General features: G+C 42.3%; 1 protein-coding gene across 1 annotated transcript; it reads left to right on the forward strand.

Moving 5' to 3' along the window:
- The first annotated feature begins 104 nt into the window (after positions 1 to 104).
- slc5a9 (solute carrier family 5 member 9) lies at positions 105 to 19365 on the forward strand. The gene is made up of 13 exons (XM_062039413.1): positions 105 to 486; positions 572 to 643; positions 749 to 853; positions 931 to 1095; positions 1167 to 1272; positions 8004 to 8084; positions 8156 to 8361; positions 10355 to 10490; positions 11721 to 11828; positions 11924 to 12074; positions 13391 to 13559; positions 13674 to 13889; positions 16923 to 19365. Exons 1-13 carry the CDS (start codon positions 355 to 357, stop codon positions 17211 to 17213), a joined length of 1938 nt encoding a protein of 645 aa, XP_061895397.1. The 5' UTR covers positions 105 to 354; the 3' UTR covers positions 17214 to 19365.
- Positions 19366 to 22912: the final 3547 nt, after the last annotated feature.

Genomic DNA, 22912 nt, shown 5'->3' on the forward strand with positions numbered 1-22912 from the left:
CAGACTGCGTGGTCGGTAGTAGTGGCTTTCAGTAGGCCTTTAAGCTCCATAGCTCCGCTACAGTTGCTTGTTACTAGAGCCCATCACTGAGGACATAACTTTTCCTATGTAACCATAGACATTTTGGCATGTTTAAACATGAGAACAATTCCTGAGCCACACCTTCCAAATTGCCTTAATAACTTGCACAACTGGGATGTTCCCTGACAGAGAGAGGTGTACTTTCTTTACAAATATCACATGTTGTCCAAAAGAGGTAGCTCACAGTTCCCTCTAGCAGTGGTTCCAGTTGGGTTATTGGAGGAGTGAAAGGGGGCCAGTACAGAGCTCAACATTGTAGTGTTTGGGAAAAATATGACACGTCTTGTCGCAGCCAGCAGCTCCGCGGTCCCCACGGCAACGCCTCCCAGTCTAATTGGCTTGGAGGCTGCGGACATAGCCGTGGTGGTGGTCTACCTACTTCTGGTCATGGCCGTCGCTGTCTGGGTGAGTCAACCAAATGTCTTGGATCATCTCATGTCGCCAGATCGGGAGGATGGTGACCCCACGCTGTCCTCCTTTTTGTCTTCAGGCATCAGTGAGGGCCAACGGCGCCACGGTGGGGGGTTACTTCCTGGCAGGGCGCTCCATGACCTGGTGGCCCGTAAGTCTGTGTTCAGATGTTCTTGTCTCCAAGAACGCGTCCACTACGATCCCGCAGGACGCCGTTGGACATGTCAATCGCTCATCAGTGTCCGACACTCTTTAGGTCGGAGCCTCTCTGATGTCCAGTAACATCGGAAGCTCGTCGTTTATCATGCTGGCGGGGACGGCGGCGGCAGGAGGCATCGCTGTGTCTAGCTTTGAGTTGAACGTAAGGAAGTAGGCTTGTGTCCTCCTTCTACAGTCACTCTTATAAATGTGTGTGAGTTGATTTGTGTGTGTGTGTAGGCGACATGCTCCGTGGTGGCTCTGGGATGGGTCTTCATCCCGGTCTACATTGCAGCCGGGGTGGTGACCCTGCCGGAATACCTGGCCAAGCGCTTTGGAGGACGCCGGATACGAATCTACATGTCGGTCCTCTCCCTGTTCCTCTACATCTTCACCAAAATATCTGTACGACTCACACACACTCTGAAAGACTGTGTTAACATGTTGCAAATGATGTGGGTTTGTGTGTCTCCCAGACTGAGCTCTTCTCAGGAGCGTTGTTCATCAAAGTTTCCCTCGGTTGGGATCTCTACTGGTCCACAGGAGTCTTGTTGTTGATCACTGCAGTGTACACAGTGGCAGGTACACACATACACACACACACACACACACACATTCTTGTATTTCTTACCTTTTTGAGACCTCCAAAAAATGCCTACCTCTTTAGAACCTGCCTTCCTAGATATATAAAGATGTGTATTTACAACATTAATCATATATACATACTATGCAAATATTTTAAAAAAGCGTGTTGTGAAAAATGAGTTGGAATTTCACAAGAAAAAGGTCACAATTTCACAAGAGAAATTTTGGCAATATTATAATAAAAGTCGTCATTTTACTCAACGCAAGTCAAAATTTTACAAGAAAAACTGAACATTTGTCCAATATTATGACACAAGTTGGAATTTTATTCAATAACAGTCGCAATTTTACAAGAATAGCTTAAAATTTTGGCAAATTTCTGAAAAGAGTCGTAATTTTACTCGACAAAAGTCACAATTTTCGTAAGAAAACTTGAACATTTTGGCAATATTATAATAATAATCGGAATTTTACTTGGCAAAATGATGACAAAAGTCATAATCTTACTCAAAAAATGTCACTATTATACAATAACAACAAAAACAATTGGCAATATTGTGATACAATTCTGAATTTTATTTGACAAATGTCACCATTTTGCATTAAAAAGTAATAATTTTACAAGAAATTATTGCAATATTAGAGAAACAGAAATTGTTCCCAATTTCATAAGAAAACAGTTGACACATTGTGAGAAAAAGACTGCTTTTAGTTCATTTATATTTTTTAGATTTTTTTTGTTTGTAACTGTTTTTAATCACACACTTGTTATTTCATATGTTGGCCAGAGGGGGAGCACTTAGGACAAATTTCACCACACACTAGTGTGACAATCATTGGTACTTTAACTTAACTTAACTTCAAATTTTTACACACACTTGTTATTTCATATGTTGACCAGAGGCGGAGCACTTTTAAAAGCGACACACAGTCAGTTTGAAAAATCCTTCCTTTTTTGGACCACCCTCATTTTGATAGATTTGACCAAATGAGACATTCTCTATTAGATGCACTGGTTTTCCGTATTGGGACCATGATTTCGGTCCTAACTTTTTCACCGGTCCTCATATGGAAGATACTTTTCCTTGTTGGTGTCTCAAGAAGGGTGGAAATACAAGAACGCACACACACTAGACAGAATAAAATGGCCATTCATTCATCCATTTTCTACCGCTCATCCCTCTCAGAGTCACGGGTGGGCTGGAGCCCAAGTCGCCACCTCATCGCAGGGCCAACAAACATTCACACTACACACTAGGGACAAATTAGCATGGCCAATCAACCTATCCCCAGGTGCATGTCGTTAAAGTTACTAATTACATATTCATTGTAACGTGTTGCTGTAAATAAATAAAGGTACAGAACAAGACATTTCATAGCAGGCCATGAAATGATGTGACATTTTTTTGTAAGTACGTGTATTATTTACTAATAAGAGACCAACACCTTTAAATGTGTATTAAATATGATTACAGGACTGTACAATAAAAAATCCTGTTCTAAAATACACACCAATAAAATACTACATTTATTATATTTACACTGAACTGTCTCGCCTATAAAAGTACCAGTAGAGTGGAAAAGCTAGTTGCCTGTCGATTAAAGCTATCATCAGACATATCTGATGTATGACACCAAAATTCTTACAAAGTATGCCAATAAATAGATGTGATCAAAAATAGCATCAATCTCACAGAGATTCCCGTGCCATTTTGAGAGATAATGAGCTAACCAAACAACAACAATAACTTTGGGAAAAGTTATGAACCACAATCTTATGTTTTTGAGCCCGAACACAAAGAGGATGAGCAATAAGTTTTAGAAACCGAGTGCTAAACGGATGGAGCTTTATTGTAATACAATAGCAATAGCAGCATTGCTAAGTGCTAAACATACAAAGATAAACCATCATAAAACAAACACTTACTGTAATATTTTTTACTCTCGCTGGGACGCTCACAAAGTTCCGTTTAGATAAGGATTAAATTGCAATCCTCACAAAGGGTTAAAAAAGAAAAAGGTGCCGCAGCAAGCATCTTTTTTCCATCTTGGGGATGACAAATTTGACCAGTCTCTCGGTCCATGGCCACATTTGTCTGCTACCAGGTGAGAGAAGCATGAATTATAATCTAGAATTGACTTTCAGCAAGTTTGAGACCAAGCAGAAGCAGCCGTCGTCAACAATAGCAGCTAAAATAGTCCGTCTGCGTTAGGGCTTATAATGACAATATCACTCATATTTCGTTCATTTTCAGGTCCCGACATGTAAATGGAGTATTGTTGGTGCTTTCTGGATGTTTTTAGAGAGTATAATTTAGATGTTTTTAGAGAGTATAATGAGCGTGATAGAGGACCCTCGATCTGTTGACTCAATTGTTAGCTATTTATTTACGGTTTCCAATGCATAAAATAAGCCAAGCATATGTGTCTTGTCTCACATAAGGATTGTGAATAATGAACAGCACATCTCTTCCCGATTTTTGCATTTTTTTTCCAGTATGACTGGTCTGATAATATGGTCAGAGTGCAGAAGCATTTCCATTGGGATGTCATTCTCCGGAAATTCCCGAAAGTATTCGTAGGGGAATATTCAAAATGGTTGACTGAATTTGTGGCATTTTGTGATGTTTCGATGGTGTTTTCACATTCTTTGCAGATTGTAAATACAATTGGATATGGTTTAATGCAGTGGTCCCCAACCACCGGTCCGTGACGCATTTGCTACCAGGCCGCACAGAAACATTAATGGATTCATAAACTAACACATTTTCTCCAACTTAACTTGTGTCTGTCCCACTAAACACAGCAATAAGCTTGTTTATAGATGTATATTACAACTCCTGACAGGAAGTCGCCATTTCTTATAGTACATTATTGCACATTAATGAACATGTGTCAGGTTGTAGCCAAAGGCTAATTTTCATCTGCAGGGTCCTTGTATTTAGCAGGGGTTCTTAACCTGTTTGACCTCTGGACCTACACTACAGAGGGACCCAGGGCCCACTCCAATATTAACACTGAATTAGTCATCTTACTCTTGATTTTGATCATATTCAATAAAATAAAATATCTGACCTACTTACAGTTCCCTACCTTGTAAAATTATATAAAAGTATGTGTGAATCACAAAGATTTAATTATTAATTTAACAAATAAACCTTAGGATTAGGTCAGACTGATTAGACAAAATACATTTACATACAATATACATTATGTTCTGCTAAAATTAATAAACTAAATTAATAATAAATATGTTTTTTAACTAAACTGTCAATAAAATTAAAGTGCAAAGGAAAATACCACTTTAGTCATAATTTTTGCGCTTAAAGGCCTACTGAAAGCCACTACTAGCGACCACGCAGTCTGATAGTTTATATATCAATGATGAAATCTTAACATTGCAACACATGCCAATACGGCCGGGTTAACTTATAGTGACATTTTAAATTTCCCGCGACACTTCCAGCTGAAAACGTTTCGATATGATGACGTTTGCGCGTGACGTCAATGGTTGAAACGGAAGTATTCTGAGCCCATTGAATCCAATACAAAAAGCTCTGTTTTCATCTCAAAATTCCACAGTATTCTGGACATCTGTGTTGGTGAATCTTTTGCAATTTGTTTAATGAACAATGAAGACTGCAAAGAAGAAAGTTGTAGGTGGGATCGGTGTATTAGCGGCTGGCTGTAGCAACACCACCAGGAGGACTTTGAGATGGATAGCAGATGCGCTAGCCGCCGACCTCACCTTGACTTCCTCCGTCTCCGGGCCGCCGACAGCATCGGTGATCAGGTGAAGTCCTTCGTCGTACCGTCAATCGCTGGAACGCAGGTGAGCACGGGTGGTGATGAGCAGATGAGAGCTGGCGTAGGTGCAGAGCTAATGTTTTGAGCATATCTCTGTCGAGGTTCCGTAGCTAAGTTAGCTTCAATGGCGTCGTTAGCAACAGCATTGCTAAGCTTCGCCAAGCTGGAAAGCATTAACCGTGTAGTTACATGTCCAGAGTTTGGTAGTATTGTTGATCTTCTGTCTATCCTTCCAGTCAGGGGCTTATTTGTTTTGTTTCTATCTGCATTTAAGCCTGATGCTATCACGTTAGCTCAGTAGCTAAAGTGCTTCACCGATGTATTGTCGTGGAGATAAAAGTCACTGTGAATGTCCATTTCACGTTCTCGACTCTCATTTTCAAGAGGATATAGTATCCCAGGTGGTTTAAAATACAAATCCGTGATCCACAATAGAAAAAGGAGAGAGTGTGGAATCCAATGAGCCAGCTTGTACCTAAGTTACGGTCAGAGCGAAAAAAGATACGTCCTGCACTGCACTGTAATCCTTCACTCTAACGTTCCTCATCCACAAATCTTTCATCCTGGCTCAAATTAATGGGGTAATCGTCACTTTCTCGGTCCGAATCTCTCTCGCTGCATTGTAAACAATGGTAGAATGTGAGGAGCCCTACCTCCTCTGACGTCACGCTACTTCCGGTACAGGCAAGGCTTTTTTTTATCAGCGACCAAAAGTTGCGAACTTTATCGTCGATGTTCTCTACTAAATCCATTCAGCAAAAATATGGCAATATCGCGAAATGATCAAGTAAATGATAAATGAATGATAAATGGGTTATACTTGTATAGCACTTTTCTACCTTCAAGGTACTCAAAGCGCTTTGACAGTATTTCCACATTCACCCATTCACACACTGATGGCGGGAGCTGCCATGCAAGGCGCTAACCAGCAGCCATCAGGAGCAAGGGTGAAGTGTCTTGCCCAAGGACACAACGGACACATGTATGACACATAGAATGGATCTGCTATCCCCGTTTAAATAAAAAAAAATTCATTTCAGTAGGCCTTTAAGAAATTTCTCCATGAATTTCACTCTGGTTGTTTTATAATGTCATTACTGCCACAAGTGGTAGAAAAGTGTATTACAACTAAGTACCGCTGTGGCGTATGCGGACCACAGCTGAAAAAACACATGTATTACATTCTAGGGGGCGCTCGCGGCCCAACACTGGGCCCCGGCCCTATGGTCAAGAAACACTGGTATATAGTGTATGCCATCAACGTGCCGGCGACCATCTTTTTGCAAAGAAACACGCCCAGGGCTCCCATTATTTCAGCGTTATAGTGAGTTGATTTTTCATGCTAATTTTTTTGCTATTTTTATCTGCCACACGTGAAAAGCCGGTCGGTGAAAATAATGCATGCATCAAACCGGTTCCTGGTGGAAAAAAGGTTGGGGACCCCTGGTTTAATGGATACAGTGAAACTCAAATAAGTAGAGATGTCCGATAATATCGGCCTGCCGATATTATCGGCCGATATATGCGTTAAAATGTAATATCGGAACTTATCGGTATCGTTTTTTTAATTATCGGTATCTTTTTTTTGTTGTTTTTTTTTGTTTTTTTTTAATTAAATCAACATAAAAAACACAAGATACACTTACAATTAGTGCACCAAGCCAAAAAACCTCCCTCCCCCATTCACACAAAAGGGTTGTTTCTTTCTGTTATTAATATTCTGGTTCCTACATTATATATCAATATATATCAATACAGTCTGCAAGGGATACAGTCCGTAAGCACACATGATTGTGCGTGCTGCTGCTCCACTAATAGTACTAACCTTTAACACTTCATTCATTACTAGTTTCTATGTAACTGTTTTTATATTGTTGTACTTTCTTTTTTATTCAAGAAAATGTTTTTAATTTATTTATCTTATTTTACAATTTTTTTTAAAAAGTACCTTATCTTCACCATACCTGGTTGTCCAAATTAGGCATAATAACGTGTTAATTCCACGACTGCATATATCGGTTGATATCGGTATCGGTTGATATCGGTATCGGTAATTAAAGAGTTGGACAATATCGGAATATCGGATATCGGCAAAGAGCCATTATCGGACATCCCTACAAATAAGCATATCAAGTCAACTTGTTTTTCCTCTTTACTGGTACTTAATTATCAGCACTAACTTGTTGATAAAACACTGCTGCATGTTTCCTGCGCTTACCCTTCAAAATAAATTAATAAATAGTGTCTACTAGACTACAAAATAACATGTTTTGCATACGGTGGAAGATTACATTCCTTTGGAGCAAGCAGACAGCCAGTTTTGTAAGCAGTGATGCATCATTGTGGGCAGGTAATACGAGTGTAGCCATTTAGTGTGACATGCACATGTGCGATAACTATGGATGGAATGTATTACAATCTCACGCTGCGATACGGTGTTAAGGCCACAGTACGATATTATTATGGTATATGTGTCCCGCCGACATCGAGAGAGACAAGCGGTAGAAAATAGATGGATATATTGAGGATTTATAAAGTAGCTATTCAGGTTAGACTTATTTCCTGCGGTGTGCGGTTTTGTTTTGGTACTTCTCCTCCGTGCGATGCACCGTAAACGGGTGGAGAGGGAGAAGGGAGGGGGATAGAGATATACTGTAGATAGATATCATTTGGCCAGACTCTCCCCACAGGTAGACTGCAGCACCTGTCGGAACGCTTGCTTGTCAATTAAGAAAGCTTTTGTTCAACGTTCCTCACCTGCGTCTTCCTTGATCCATCGCACACGCCCACGCCACCCTCCTGCACTTTCAAAATAAATGTCTACTTAGGTCGCATTTGGTCATTAGGGAAACTTATATTTCACTTGCCCAGTTCTTTATGTTTTTAGTTAACTTTTACACTTCATGTCTAACTTTTTGTAGGAGGTTTGTCAGCAGTTATCTACACTGATGCAATCCAGACGGTGATCATGGTGGGAGGAGCCTTCACGCTGATGTTCATTGGTCTGACACAACACACACACACACACTCTAGGTCAAATGTGTGTGTTCATGAATTGATGTCATGTTTCCAGCCTTCTCCAAAGTAGGATGGTACGAGGGTCTGATGGAACGGTACATGGCTGCCGTTCCCATGGCAACAGTGGCCAACACCACGTGTCACCTCCCTCGCAGTGACGCCTTTCACATATTTCGAGATCCGCTGTCAAGTGACATGCCGTGGCCTGGCCTCATCTTTGGCCTCGGTATTATTGGCATCTGGTATTGGTGCACTGACCAGGTAACTTTCCTCCACTCTACCTTTCTTACACTTACTACTATCATTTCCTCTACTCTAACCTGTACTCCACCGACCTCTTTAGTCCAGTATACCCTTACTGTATGTGGAATTACATGATGGAATGGATTAAGCATTAAATTACTAATATTATCCAACTGTTTATAAAGTACAAAAGCCAAAAGCAGTGAAGTTGTCAGGTTGTGTAAATGGTAAATAAAAAGAGAATACAACAAATCCTTTTCAACTTATATTCAATTGAATAGACTGCAAAGACAAGATATTAAATATTCACACTGAGAAACGTAATTTTTTTGTGCAAATAATCATGAACTTCGAATTGAATGGCAGCAACACATTGCAAAAAAGGCATTTTTACTAGTGTGTTACATGGCCTTTCCTTTTAACAACACTCAGTAAAGGTTTGGGAAGTGAGGAGACACATTTTGGAAGTGGAATTCTTTCCCATTCTTGCTTGATGTACAGCTTAAGTTGTTCAACAGTCTCCCTTCTCATATTTTAGCTGCCACACATTTTCAATGTCTGGACTACAGGCAGGCCAGTCTAGTACCCACACTCTTTTATTATGAAGCCAAGCTGTTGTAACACCTGGCTTGGCATTGTCTTGCTGAAATAAGCAGGGGCGTCCATGATAACAACATATGTTGTATGTACCTTTCAGCATTAATGGTGCCTTCACAGATGTGTAAGTTACCCATGTCTTGGCCACTAATACACCCCCATACCATCACACATGCTGCCTTTTACACTTTCACCCTAGAACAATCCGGATGGTTCTTTTCGTCTTTGGTCCGGAGGACACAACATCCACATTTTCCAAAAACAATTTGAAATGTGGACTCGTCAGACCACAGAACACTTTTCCACTTTTGATGCAATACACTTGAGGGATCAAAGGTCACGGGCATTCAATGTTGGTTTTCAGCCTTGCCGCTTCCGTGCAGTGATTTCTCCAGATTGTCTGAACCTTTTGATGATATTACGGAGCGTAGATGGTGAAATCCCTAAATTCCTTGTTGAGAAATGTTGTTCTTCAACAATTTGCTCAGGCATTTGTTGACAAAGTGGTGACCCTCGCCCCGTCCTTGTTTGTGAATGACTGAGCATTTCATGGAATCTACTTTTATACCCAATCATGGCACCCACCTGTTCCCAATTAGCCTGTTCACCTGTGGGGTGTTCCAAATAAGTCTTTGATGAGCATTCCTCAACTTCCTCAGTCTTTTTTGCCACTTGTGCCAGCTTTTTTGAAACATGTTGCAGGCATCAAATTCCAAATGAGCTAATATTTGCAAATAATTACAGTGTTTACCAGTTGGAATGTTAAATATATTGTCTTTGCAGTCTATTCAATTGAATATAAATTGAAAAGGATTTGTTGTATTCTCTTTTTATTTACCATTTACACAACGTGACAACTTCACTGCTTTTGGGCTTTGTACAAAGAAGAAGATTTATAAACATGAACTTTATCTTTAAATGAGACTATCAAACATCTGTCACATAATCAGCAAATTATGTTACGTAGAAGTAATCAACTATTCATGTGAACTTTGTTGATTTATTTGTTTACCTATTTGGTTGTTTGCGTTACAGATTGCGTACAGGAAGTGAACAAATGTATTAGAAATAGCTGGTGAAAGGTATAGAATTTAAATAAGCTGTGCTTCTTTCTACTCTTTTTTTTGTACATGCTAGGATATGAAAAAGTAAATATGTGATGTACTACATTGTGACCTGCGGGTTTAGATCAGGGGACGTTGTCAGGAGTTTGTGAAGCCCTTTGAGATACTTGTGACTAAGGGCTAAATAATTAACTTTGATTGATTGATGTTTGAAATAAATGAAAACCATATTTTTTACTTACCTTAGTCAAGTCCCCTCTCACAGGGTACTCTGTAATCCGTGTGTGTGTGTGTGTGTGTGTGTGTGTGTGTGTGTGTGTGTGTGTGTGTGTGTGTGTGTGTGCGCATAGGTAATAGTTCAGAGGTCGCTGGCAGCGAAGTCGTTGTCACACGCCAAAGGAGCCAGCGTGTTGGCAGGTTACCTCAAAATCTTACCAATATTTTTCATCATCATACCAGGCATGATCAGCCGAGCACTGTTTCCAGGTCAGTGTGTGTGTGTGTGTGTGTGTTCTTGTATTTCTACCCTTCTTGAGACATGAAGAAGGAAAAGTATCTTCCATATGAGGAGGTGTGAAGAAGTGATGACATAAATCAATAACATTGCATCTAATAGACAATGTCTCATTTGTGGTGACATCTATCAACATGAGGGTGCTCCCAAAAAGGAGGGACTTTTATCATTGTTGCTTTTAAAAGTGCTCCCCCTCTGGTCAACATATGAAATAACAAGTGTGTGTAAGAAATTGAAATGCGCCCCCTTTGGCCAAAATTATTTAAATAAAATAAATATGTATATAGAGACATACTGTAATAACTTGAAGTAAATAAAGAAAATTAAAAAACAATTACCAACAAAAAATTCCTCCCCCCAAAAATGATCTAAAAGCAGTCTTTTTCTCACAATGTGTCGACTTTTTTCTTATAAACTTGGGAACAATTTCTCATATTTTTTCTCTTTCTGTAATATTGCAATTTTTTTCTCGTAAAATGATCACTTTTTAAAGTAAAACCATTACCTTTTAATGCACAATTGTGACATTTGTCATATAAAATTCCGACTTTCATCACAATGTTGCCAATTTTGTTGTTGTTGTTGTTGTAATATAGTGAAATATTTTAAATAAGTAAAAATTCCAAATATTATTATGATATTGCCAAAATTGTAAAAATGTTCGTACAAAATTGTGACTTTTGTCGAGTAAAATTACGACTCTTTTCATAACATTGCCAAAATTTTAAGCTTTTCTTGTAAAATTGCGTCTGTTATTGAGTAAAATTCTAACTTGAATCATAATATTGGACAAATGTTCAGTTTTTCTTGTAAAAGTTTGACTTGCGTCGAGTAAAATGACGACTTTTATTATAATACTGACAAAATTCGAAGTTTTTCTTGTGAAACTGGGACCTTTTTCTTGTGAAATTCCAACTCATTTTTCACAACAAGCGTTTTTATATGTGCATAGTATGTATATATTATTAATGTTGTAAATACACATCTTTATATATCTAGAAAGGGGGAGGCAGGTCTAAAGAAGGTAACGAATACAAGAGTGTGTGTGTGTGTGTGTGTGTGTGTGTGTGTGTGTGTGTGTGTGTGTGTGTGTGTGTGTGTGTGTGTGTGTGTGTGTGTGTGTGTGTGTGTGTGTGTGTGTTACTTCCTAGATATTGACATGTTTATGCTGAGTTTGTTAAAGTTGAGTGTTTTGTGTGTAGATGAGGTGGCCTGCGTGGATCCAGCAGTGTGTCAGAGAGTGTGTGGAGCTTCACTTGGCTGCTCCAACATCGCCTACCCTAAAATGGTGGTGGAGCTCATGCCTCTTGGTGTGTAGGTCACCCACACATTAACACGCACAGAAACACTGTTAGGAATGTATGTGTGTGTGTGTGTGTGTGTGTGTGTGTGTGTGTGTGTGCAGGTCTCCGTGGACTGATGCTGGCTGTGATGTTTGCCGGTCTGCTGTCTTCTCTGTCGTCCATCTTCAACAGCAGCTCCACCGTCTTCACCTTGGACCTGTACCACAAAGTCCGGCCCGCCGCCTCCGAGATGGAGCTCATGGTTGTTGGCAGGTGAGGGCGTGGGACGTCACAGAGAGGAATACATACTGTAAATCCAAGTAAGAGGCCAAGAAGGATATATCCCCATTTTGCCAAAAGTATTTCGCCAGCCATCTAAATGATGAGAATCAGGTGTCCTAATCACTAATCACAGGTGTATCAAATCCAGCACTTAGGCATGGAGACTGTTTCTACACACATTTGTGAAAGAATGGGCCGCTCTCAGTGATTTCCAGCGTGGAACTGTCACAGGATGCCACCTGTGCAACAAATCCAGTCCTGAAATTTCCTCGCTCCTAAATATTCCAAAGTCAACTTTATTATAAGAAAAGTGAAGAGTTTGGGAACAACAGCAACTCAGCCACCAAGTGGTAGGCCAGGTAAACTGACAGAGAGGTCAGCATAGTGCAAAGACTTTCTGCACAGTCACTTGCTACACAGCTCCAAACTTCATGTCACCTTCCAATTAGCCCACGTACAGTACGCAGAGAGCTTCATTGAATGGGTTTCCATGGCCGAGCAGCTGCATCTAAGGCATACATCGCCAAGTCCAATGCAAAGTGTGGGATGCAGTGGTGTAAAGGACATCACCACTGGACTCTAGAGCAGTGGAGACGCCTTCTCTGGACTGATGAATCACGCTTTTCCATCTGACGGACCAGTCTGGGTTTGGAGGTTGCCAGGAGAAAGCTACATTTCCGACTGCATTGTGCCGTGTGAGAAATTTGGTGGAGGAGGAATTAGGGTGTGGGGTCGTTTTTCAGAGGTTGGGCTTGGCTCCTTAGTTCCAGTGAAAGGGACTTTGAATGCTCCAGGATAGCAAAACATTTTGGACAATTCCATGCTCCCAACCTTGTGGGAACAGTTTGGAGCGGCCCCTTCCTCCTCCAACATGACTGTGCACCAGTGCACAAAGCAAGGTCCATAAAGACATGGATGACAGAGTCTGGTGGGGATGAACTTGACTGGCCTGCACAGAGTCCTGACCTGAACCCGATAGAACACCTTTGGGATGAATTAGAACGGAGACTGAGAGCCAGACCTTCTCCACCCACATCAGTGTGTGACCTCACCAATGCACTTTTGCAAGAATGGTGGAAAATTGCAATAAACACACTCCGCAACCTTGTGGACAGCCTTCCCAGAAGAGTTGAAGCTGTAATAGCTGCAAAAGGTCATATTGAACCCTATGGGTTAGGAATGGGATGGCACTTCAACTTCATATGTGAGTCAAGGCAGGTGGCCAAATACTTTTGACAATATTGTGTGTGTGTGTGTGTGTGTGTGTGTGTGTGTGTGTGTGTGTGTGTGTGTGTGTGTTATTGCAGAGTGTTCACCCTGGTGCTGGTGTGTGTTAGCATCTTGTGGATTCCTGTCATCCAATCAGCCAGCAGCGGGAAACTCTTTGACTACGCCCAATCAGTGGTCAGCTTTTTGACTCCGCCTGTTGGTGGTGTGTTCCTACTGGCCATCTTCTGGACACGTGCCAATGAGCAAGTACGTCTGACGTGTAAAATGTTTGAGCGACACAAGCACAACGTGCAGTGTTTGTGTTCCTAATGAAGTGTCCAGAGCTGACAAGTGTAACATTTATTTCCGTGTGGTCACCAGGGTGCATTCTGGGGCCTGATGGTGGGGCTGGCGGTGGGATTGATCCGGATGGTTCTGGAGTTCTCCTACGAGGTGTCGCCTTGCGGTGAGCCGGACCACCGTCCCGCCATCGTGGCCAAGGTCCACTTCCTTTACTTCGCCACCCTCCTCCTGGGGCTCACCTGCCTGATTGTAGTCGTGGTCAGCCTGGCCACGCCCCCGATACCTGCACAGCACGTGAGCAGCCACTCTTGCTCCTTTTCTGGCCTTTTTGAGCCTGATCCAGTAGACCACAAACCAAGTCATAACATCAACAAGACAATCTGTCATAGAGAACTAATCCAAACGTTTTCTAGCGAGGGCTGCATTGATAAGAAGTGAAGGATGTGGGGGCCACTTTGATACATTTTGTGCATGAAAGATACTAAAACCAATGCAATGTAGGTCATCCACAAATGTATCACCTCAGGAAAAAACTTGTCTCTCCCTTAATGACCAGCAGTAAAATGCAGTAGCGTAGTAGGCCTAAGTATTCATTAAAAACAATAATTTACCAGGTACATACAGTGGTGGTCCAAAGTGTACATACACTTGTAAAGAACATCATGTCATGGCTGTCAATCATTTCTACAACTCTTATTTTTTTTGTGATGTAGTGATTGGAGCACATACTTGTTGCTCACAAAAAACATTCATAAAGTTTGCTTCTTTGATGAATTTAACTGGGTTACCTGCTGAGTGGCCTAGTGGTTAGAGCATGGGTGTCAAACTCTGGCCCGTGGGCCAAATTCGCTGCTGTAACACCGCATTCACCGCTAACACTCATACTTGCCAACCCTCCCGATTTTCAGTGCCCCTCTCAAAAGTCTCCCGGGGCAACCATTCTCCCGAATTTCTCCCGATTTCCACCTGGACAACAATATTGGGGGCGTGCCTTAAAGGCACTGCCTTTAGCGTCCTCTACAACCTGTCGTCACGTCTGCTTTTCCTCCATACAACAGCGTGCTGGCCCCTGTCACATGATATATGCACTGTTTTCCACACATTCCTTTATTTGTGGCGGCCCGCCACGAAAGAATTATGTCCGCCACAAATAGATTTTTCGGCTTTTTTTATTTATTTATTTTTATTTATTTATTTTTCTTTGTCCTGTCCAGCTTCTCAGGCAAATAATTTAGTAGATGTAGATGTAGATGTAGATGCCCATATAGGCTGTTCAGATTTACTTGACAAAAGAGAAGTGTAGGATACTTCTCTTGTTGCCTTATTTGTATTTGACTTTATTAAATGTATTTATATTATCATTTGGTGCAGCCGGGCCGGAGCAGGAGGGGATAGAAAGAGAGAAAAAGGAAGACAGAGGGGGGAATTGTGGGGACAAGAGGGGGATTAGACAGAGAGACAAAAACAACAACAGCAAACACAACAACAACAACAACAGAGCAACGTCAGCAAATAGGATATGTACAAATATGATGGTAAAAGTAATAGCAAATAAGCAGTTAGCGAAAATAAAAAACAATACAGAAATGACAATGAGCATTATTACACTACAAATGGAGCAATACAAATACCAATAGAAATAGTGCTATTGATAATGAACAATACCAATACTTTACCTTTATTATCAACAATACAGTTGTTCAAATGCAACAACACATATACGTAATGATAACTTGAGATACGAAAGAATGCACGCAGTAACAGTCACCTGTTACCATACCGACGAGCTAACGTGTCCAGGTTATAACCCTGTTGTCAATAAACACACGTGGAGACGGTGCTTCAGATACTAATGCTAATTTGATACTGTAGTAGTTATTTTTTGTGTATTCATAATGTAAAATGGATGGATGGATGGATGGACGTTTAAAACAAAACTGTTATTATTAATTAGTAAGTATAAATTTTTTGAGCCTTTTTAGAGAAAATCATATCATTGTAGTAAATTATGCAAATTACTTGATGATGTCATGGTAACCACGCCCATAGCCACGCCCCCACCGCCACAGGTATCTTGGCAGTTTATGGGAAACACTGTATATGTGGCTTCTACACACACATAAGTGAATGCAACGCATACTTGGTCAACAGCCATACAGGTCACACTGAGGGTGGCCATATAAACAAGTTTAACACTGTTACAAATATGCGCCACACTGTGAAACCACACCAAACAAGAATGACAAACACATTTCGGGAGAACATCCGCACCGTAACACAACAGAACCCCTTGCAGCACTAACTCTTCCGGGACGCTACAATATACACCCCCCGCTACCACCAAACCCCGCCCCTCAACCCCGCCCACCTGAGCCCGACATGAATGAACTAGCATCCCAGAAAAGATGGCAGGTATCTGGCTTGGGCACATCACATTAGATCAGTGTGTCGCAAACTGAGCAGTAAAAAGGCCTGAATGGTTGATTTATTCATTATTTTATTTTCACATTTATTAGCCTGTGGAAAAAGTTATTGTTGATATTTACCTCAGAAGGCTGCAAATAGAAAAGAGGCATTTTTTTTCTCGTTTGTTTTTTGAAAGTTGATTTTGCACTATTAAGTTATATAATTCTTGCTTGTTCCATGTCCCATACTGAGCAATAACTAACGTTTTATTCATGCACTTTCTCTTGCTACTTCAAGGCTTGAATGTTTCATTCATTCATTATTTTATTTTCAAATTTAATATTAGCCCGTGGAAAAAGTTTATTTTGATATTTACCTCAAACGGCTGCGAATAGAAAAGAGGCATTCAATTTTTATTAAAATTTTATTTGATATGCCGTTGATATTTTTTAATTATTATTATTATTATTTGAAACTGGATTTTGCATGTCACTATAAAGTTATATAAGCCTTGCTTGTTCAATATTCAATGCAAAACTTGTTTGGGTCCCTATTAAAAGGTTCATTTGTTCAACCTTGGCCCGCGGCTTTGTTCACTTTTACATTTTGGCCCACTCTGTATTTGAGTTTGACACCCCTGGGTTGGAGTGTCCGCCCTGAGATGGGTAGGTCGTGAGTTCAAATCCCGGCCGAGTCATACCAAAGACGATAAAAATGGGAGCCATTACCTCCCTGCTTGGCACTCAGCATCAAGGCTTGGAATTGCAGGTTAAATCACCAAAAGCCACCGCTGCTGCTCACTGCTCCCCTCACCTCCCAGGGGGTGAACAAGGGTGTGTGTGACTATCATTGCTACTTTAACTTGACTTTTTGTTTTGAATTGCGTGACTCTTCCAATCTGATGTGGTGTGTTTGTCACAGCTGCACAGGTTGACTTGGTGGTCCCGGCACAGCAAGCAGCCTCGCCTCGATCTGGCCAGGACCTTCGTGACCTCCGACCCCGCCGGCCCTTCTGCGCGCCCACCGGTCTCCTGGTGCCGAAGGATAGTTCTGCAGCTCTGCGGTCTGACTGGGCCCGATTCTGCTCCTCCTGCGGCTGAAGGAGCTAAGCTGAACTCCCTGAAGGAGGCGCCGCTGTGGAGGAACATCTGCAACGTCAACGCCTTGCTGCTGCTCGCCATTACCGTTTTTCTGTGGGGGTACTTCGCCTAACTCGGCAGTCCCTCCGAGTCTTGTTACCCAGTTCCTTGTGCACACTTCCAAATGTGTTCTAAAACCTCTTTTACAGTCTACCTACTGAAACTTCACCTTTACTATTACCGTATTTTCCAGACCACATTTTAAGGATGACTGCGGGTCTAGTCAGGTCTATTTCCATACAAAAGGCATACCGGATTATAAGGCGCATTAAAGGAGTCATATTATTATGATTATTTTCTAAATGTAAAAGACTTCCTTGAGGTCTACATAACATGTAATGCTGCTTCTTTGCTCAAAATGTTGCATAGATGATGTTTTACACATCATCTTCAACTCACTTCAAGATGTGCCATTTTGTGGGCGCTCTTATTTACGTGCCTCCACATGGACAGCGTCTTCTCCCCGTCATCCTTGTTGTAGCGGTGTAGCGTGCAAGGACAGGTGTGTAAGAAGTGTCCAAAGATGGAGCTAACTGTTTTAATGACATTCACACTTTACTTCCATCAATAACGGAGCAGCATCTCCTCATCCGTGGCTCACTAGTGCAACAACAACACCCGAAACGTGTCCCGTGACCGGAACGCTCTAATAAGTAAAGTTCCTTGGGTGAATAATGTAAAGTCACTACACCGGTATGTTTTAGTGCTTTCATGGTGAGTTTACTGACAGATATAAGTAAGAACTTGACACTACTTTATATTAGAAATGGCAACAACGGAGGATGAATGTCACATAACAAGAAGATAGAGAAGAAGAAGAACATTATCGACTACGGTGTCGACACGGACTACAAAAGCGGGCGCGCGCAATTTTTCAGGACTTATGCAGATCCCAAATATACATCAGCAGGTAATAGAAGGTAAGAAAAGTTGCTTTTGCATAATATTTTGAAACAAAACAGCAGATAATATGTCTTACCTTATACACACAGCATAATAATACTCCTATGTTGAAGCACAGTACAATCCATCAAGTGGTGTGGCTTCATAGCTTACCAAAGTCCTACTAAAACATTTGGATAGATTTTTAAGTGCCGTGTGTAATGTTCTATATTCTCAATGGAACATTTGAAATGTTGGTGTTGTTTACTTGCGTCATATTGCAGCCTACATGTATCTCTTATGTGTGACTGCCATCATATTGCAATCTACACATATCTTACCATACCATACCATACCAACTTTATTTATAAAGCCCTTTAAAAACAACCACAGTTGAAAAACAAAGGGCTGTACACCACAAAGAAATAAAGGCAAAGGACAGACTAAAAAATAAAATTTAAAACAGAAGTAAAATACACATTAAAAAAGCAAATACAAAATTACCCTAAGAACAATTTTGTTAGATAAAAAGCAGTTAAAAAAGTTAAAAGTTAAAAACAGTTTAAAGTCTCATGCTGGGTTAAAAGCCAGTGAATAAAAATGGGTTTTAAGAAGGGTCTTAAAAATAGCCAAAGAAGGGGCCTGTCTCACATGAAGTGGAAGATCATTCCAGAGTTTGGGGCCCGCAACAGAGAAGGCTCTTATGTGTGACTGCCATCTACTGGCCACACGTATTACACCATGTACCAAATAAAGTAGTTTCGAGGTCGGTAAGCAAAACCAAAATTATTCTGTACATTAGTTATAAGGCGCACTGTCGAGTTTTGAGAAAATGAAAGGATTTTATGTGCGCCTTATAGTCAGAAAAATACGCTACTTGAAATGTATATTTTACTTTCTCACTGGCACTCATCAAAGGCGGACGCTCCCTTGTCCTTCTCCCTTTTGTCTCCCGCTTGCTTCTTTGTTTTTAACTTTCATGTTGCCCCTTTTCGCACTTCTCTCTGAAATCCAAACAATGGCAAGGAGAAGGAGTTTGCAACCGACTCCTTCCCTGTCTTTCATGGACACACACCTGTTGTCGTCTACTCTAGTCGGACTGACTGGCCGTGTTATCGCGTTTGCAAGCACGCCGAGGTCACGGAACAGAGACACGCTGCAGGCTTACACACACACAGGACAGTTTGGACACACCTTTCTCATTCAATCTTTATGTTCATGACTATTTACATTGTAGATTGTCACATCAAAACTAGGAATGAACACATGTGGAGTTATGTACTTTACAAAAAAAAGGTGAAATAACTGAAAACATGTTTTATATTCTAGTTTCTTCAAAAAAAGCCACCCTTTGCTCTGATTACTGCTTTGCACACTCTTGGCATTCTCTCCATGAGTTTCAAGCACACCCGTGAAGTGAAAACCATTTCAGGTGACTCCCTCTTGAAGCTCTGCCTTGTTTTTAATGAAATGTTACTGCATTTTAATGTTGGTCAATATGGTGATACTAGGAGAGCCAAGTGTGGTCACATGGTGAAAAAAGTTTGAGAACCACTGCCTTAGATCTATCCATCCGTTATAAGATCTTTTTATTTGGTTTTTATGTTTGTTTGTTTTTTCCATCCATCCATCCATCTTCTTCCGCTTATCCGAGGTCGGGTCGCGGGGGCAGCAGCTTAAGCAGGGAAACCCAGACTTCCCTCTCCCCAGCCACTTCGTCTAGCTCCTCCCGGGGGATCCCGAGGCGTTCCCAGGCCAGTCGGGAGACATAGTCTTCCCAACAAGTCCTGGGTCTTCCCCGTGGCCTCCTACTGGTCGGACGTGCCCTAAACACCTCCCTAGGGAGGCATTCGGGTGGCATCCTGACCAGATGCCCGAACCACCTCATCTGGCTCCTCTCCATGTGGAGGAGCAGCGGCTTTACTTTGAGTTCCTCCCGGATGACAGAGCTTCTCACCCTATCTCTAAGGGAGAGACCCGCCACCCGGCGGAGGAAACTCATTTGGGCCGCTTGTACCCGTGATCTTGTCCTTTCGGTCATAACCCAAAGCTCATGACCATAGGTGAGGATGGGAACGTAGATCGACCGCTAAATTGAGAGCTTTGCCTTCCGGCTCAGCTCCTTCTTCACCACAACGGATCGATACAGCGTCCGCATTACTGAAGACGCCGCACCGATCCGCCTGTCGATCTCACCATCCACTCTTCCCTCACTCGTGAACAAGACTCCGAGGTACTTGAACTCCTCCACTTGGGGCAGGGTCTCCTCCGCAACCCGGAGATGGCACTCCACCCTTTTCCGGGCGAGAACCATGGATTCGGACTTGGAGGTGCTGATTCTCATCCCAGTCGCTTCACACTCAGCTGCGAACCGATCCAGCGAGAGCTGTTTGTTTTTATGCTCTTTATTTTTTTGTCAAAGAAAACTGAGTTTTTTATACGGCAAACGCACAAACTATGCAATATTTTCTCCAAAAATATTTCAAAGTGGAATATTTTATATGGAGTAAGTCTTGAATGGGTAAATAACTCATAACAACATGGATTTTAATTAATTGTTATTATTTGAGAAAAAAACAGCCTGTAGTGCAGCTTTTGGTTATTAGAGTCAACATTGCAACTTTTTCTCATTACATTTCACCATTTCACATTTCTTTCATTCCGAAGGGCTGCGGCCGTGGCTGTGGACGAGGCTACGCAGAGGGTGTGGGAGCAGTTCGGGGAATCCATGGAGAAGGACTATCGGGCGGCACCAAAGCTGTTCTGGAAGACCATACGGCACCTCAGGAGGGGGAAGCAGGGAACCATCCAAGCTGTGTACAGCAAGGATGGGACTCTTCTGACTTCAAGTGAGGAAGTCGTAGGGCGTTGGAAAGAGCACTTTGAGGAACTCCTGAACCCAACTATATCAGACACACCCTCCCTGACAGGAGCGGAGCCTGAGGATGATGGGGGTTCGACGTCGATCTCTCGGAGTGAAGTCACTGAGGTAGTTAGACAACTCCCCAGTGGGAAAGCTCCGGGGGTTGGCGAGATCCGTCCACAAATGCTGAAGGCTCTGGGTGTTGAGGGGCTGTCTTGGTTGATACGCCTTTTCAACATTGCGTGGAAGTCTGGGACAGTGCCGAGGGAGTGGCAGACTGGGGTGGTGGTTCCCCTTTTCAAAAAGGGGGAACAGAGGGTGTGTGTATCACACTACTCAGCCTCCCTGGGAAAGTTTACGCCTACTGGAAAGGAGGGTCCGGCCGATAGTCAAACCTCAGATTCAAGAGGAGCAATGAGGATTCCGTCCTGGTCGTGGAAGAACTGACCAGCTCTTTACTCTTGCGGGAATCCTGGAGAGGGCCTGGGAGTATGCCTATCCAGTCTACATGTGCTTTGTGGATTTGGAGAAGGCGTATGACCGGGTACCCCAGGAGATCCTGTGGGAGGTGCTGAGGGCATACGCGGTGAGGGGAACCCTGCTGAGGGCAATCCAATCTCTGTACAACGAAAGCAAGAGTTGTGTCCGGGTGCTTGGATGTAGGTCAGATCCGTTTCCAGTGGGTGTTGGTCTCCACCAGGGCTGCACTCTGTCACCTATCCTGTTTGTGATTTTCATGGACAGAATTTCTAGGCAGAGTCTTGACCATGGCGGAGAGGGTATACGTCTCGGGGGGCTAAAGGTTGCGTCACTGCTGTTTGCAGATGATGTGGTCCTGATGGCACCTTCGGTTCGTGACCTTCAGCTCTCACCGGATCGGTTCGCAGCCGGAATGAGGATCCGCATCTCCAAATCTGAGGCCATGGTTCTCAGCAGGAAACCGAGGGTTTGTACAGTCCAGGTAGAGAACTAAGACTCTGTCCCAGGTGGAGGAGTTTAAGTATCTCTGGGTCTTGTTCACGAGTGAGGGAAAGATGGAGAAGGAAATCAGCTGGAGAATGGGAGCAGCTGGGGCAGTATTGCAGTCTCTCTGCCGCACTGTTGTGAACAAACCAGACCTGAGCCAGAAGGCAAAGCTCTCGGTCTACCGAGCTGTCTACAATCCTACTCTCACCTATGGTCATGAAGTGGGGGTCATGACCGAAAGAATAAGATTGCGGAAACAAGCGGCCGAAATGAGTTTCCTCAGAAGGGTGGCTGGCATCTCCCTTAGAGATAGGGTGAGAAGTTCAGTCACCCGAGAGAGACTCGGAGAAGAGCCGCTGCTCCTCCGCTTGGAAAGGAGCCAGCTTAGGTGGTTGAAGCATCTCGTGCAGATGCCTCACCAGCGTCTCCCTAGGGAGGTCCTCCTTGCACGTCCCACTGGGAGAAGACCCCGCGGCAGGCCAAGGACCAGATGGGGGGATTACATCTCCTCTCTGACATGGGAACGCTTCAGGATCCCCCAGGAGGAAGTTGCTAATGTTGCTCTGGAGAGGGAAGTCTGGGGGTCTCTGCTGGAGCTGTAGACCCCGTGACCCCATTCCGGATAAGCGGTTGAAGATGGATGGATGGATGATATATCAATCAATCAATCAATCAGCTTTATTGTCCATTCTTACATGTACAAGACACATAAGAACTGAAATTACATTTTCGGCACATATATGGTGTTATTGTATGTATGTAACCTAATTTAAATGTTTTTTTGTTCAGTCAGCAACCAGCTAACAGAGATAAACTAAAGTTTACTGTACCTAAGAGTCATTATATTTTTGTATTTCAGTTGAGTTTTGGCTTTTCAGCATTCACATAATTAAATTTTCCAGTTATTATATTCATATAATTATTAATAAAGATTATAATTGATCACATTTGTAGAAGCACAAAAAAGTAATCTAATTTAAACTAAATAGATTAGATAAGACTTTCTCTAATTTCTGCTGTCGACTGAGCCTAGTTATTATGGACTCTTATTTTGGCGGCTG

This window comes from Entelurus aequoreus, linkage group LG27 (assembly GCF_033978785.1).
Source record: "Entelurus aequoreus isolate RoL-2023_Sb linkage group LG27, RoL_Eaeq_v1.1, whole genome shotgun sequence".
NCBI classification, from domain to species: Eukaryota; Metazoa; Chordata; class Actinopteri; order Syngnathiformes; family Syngnathidae; genus Entelurus; species Entelurus aequoreus.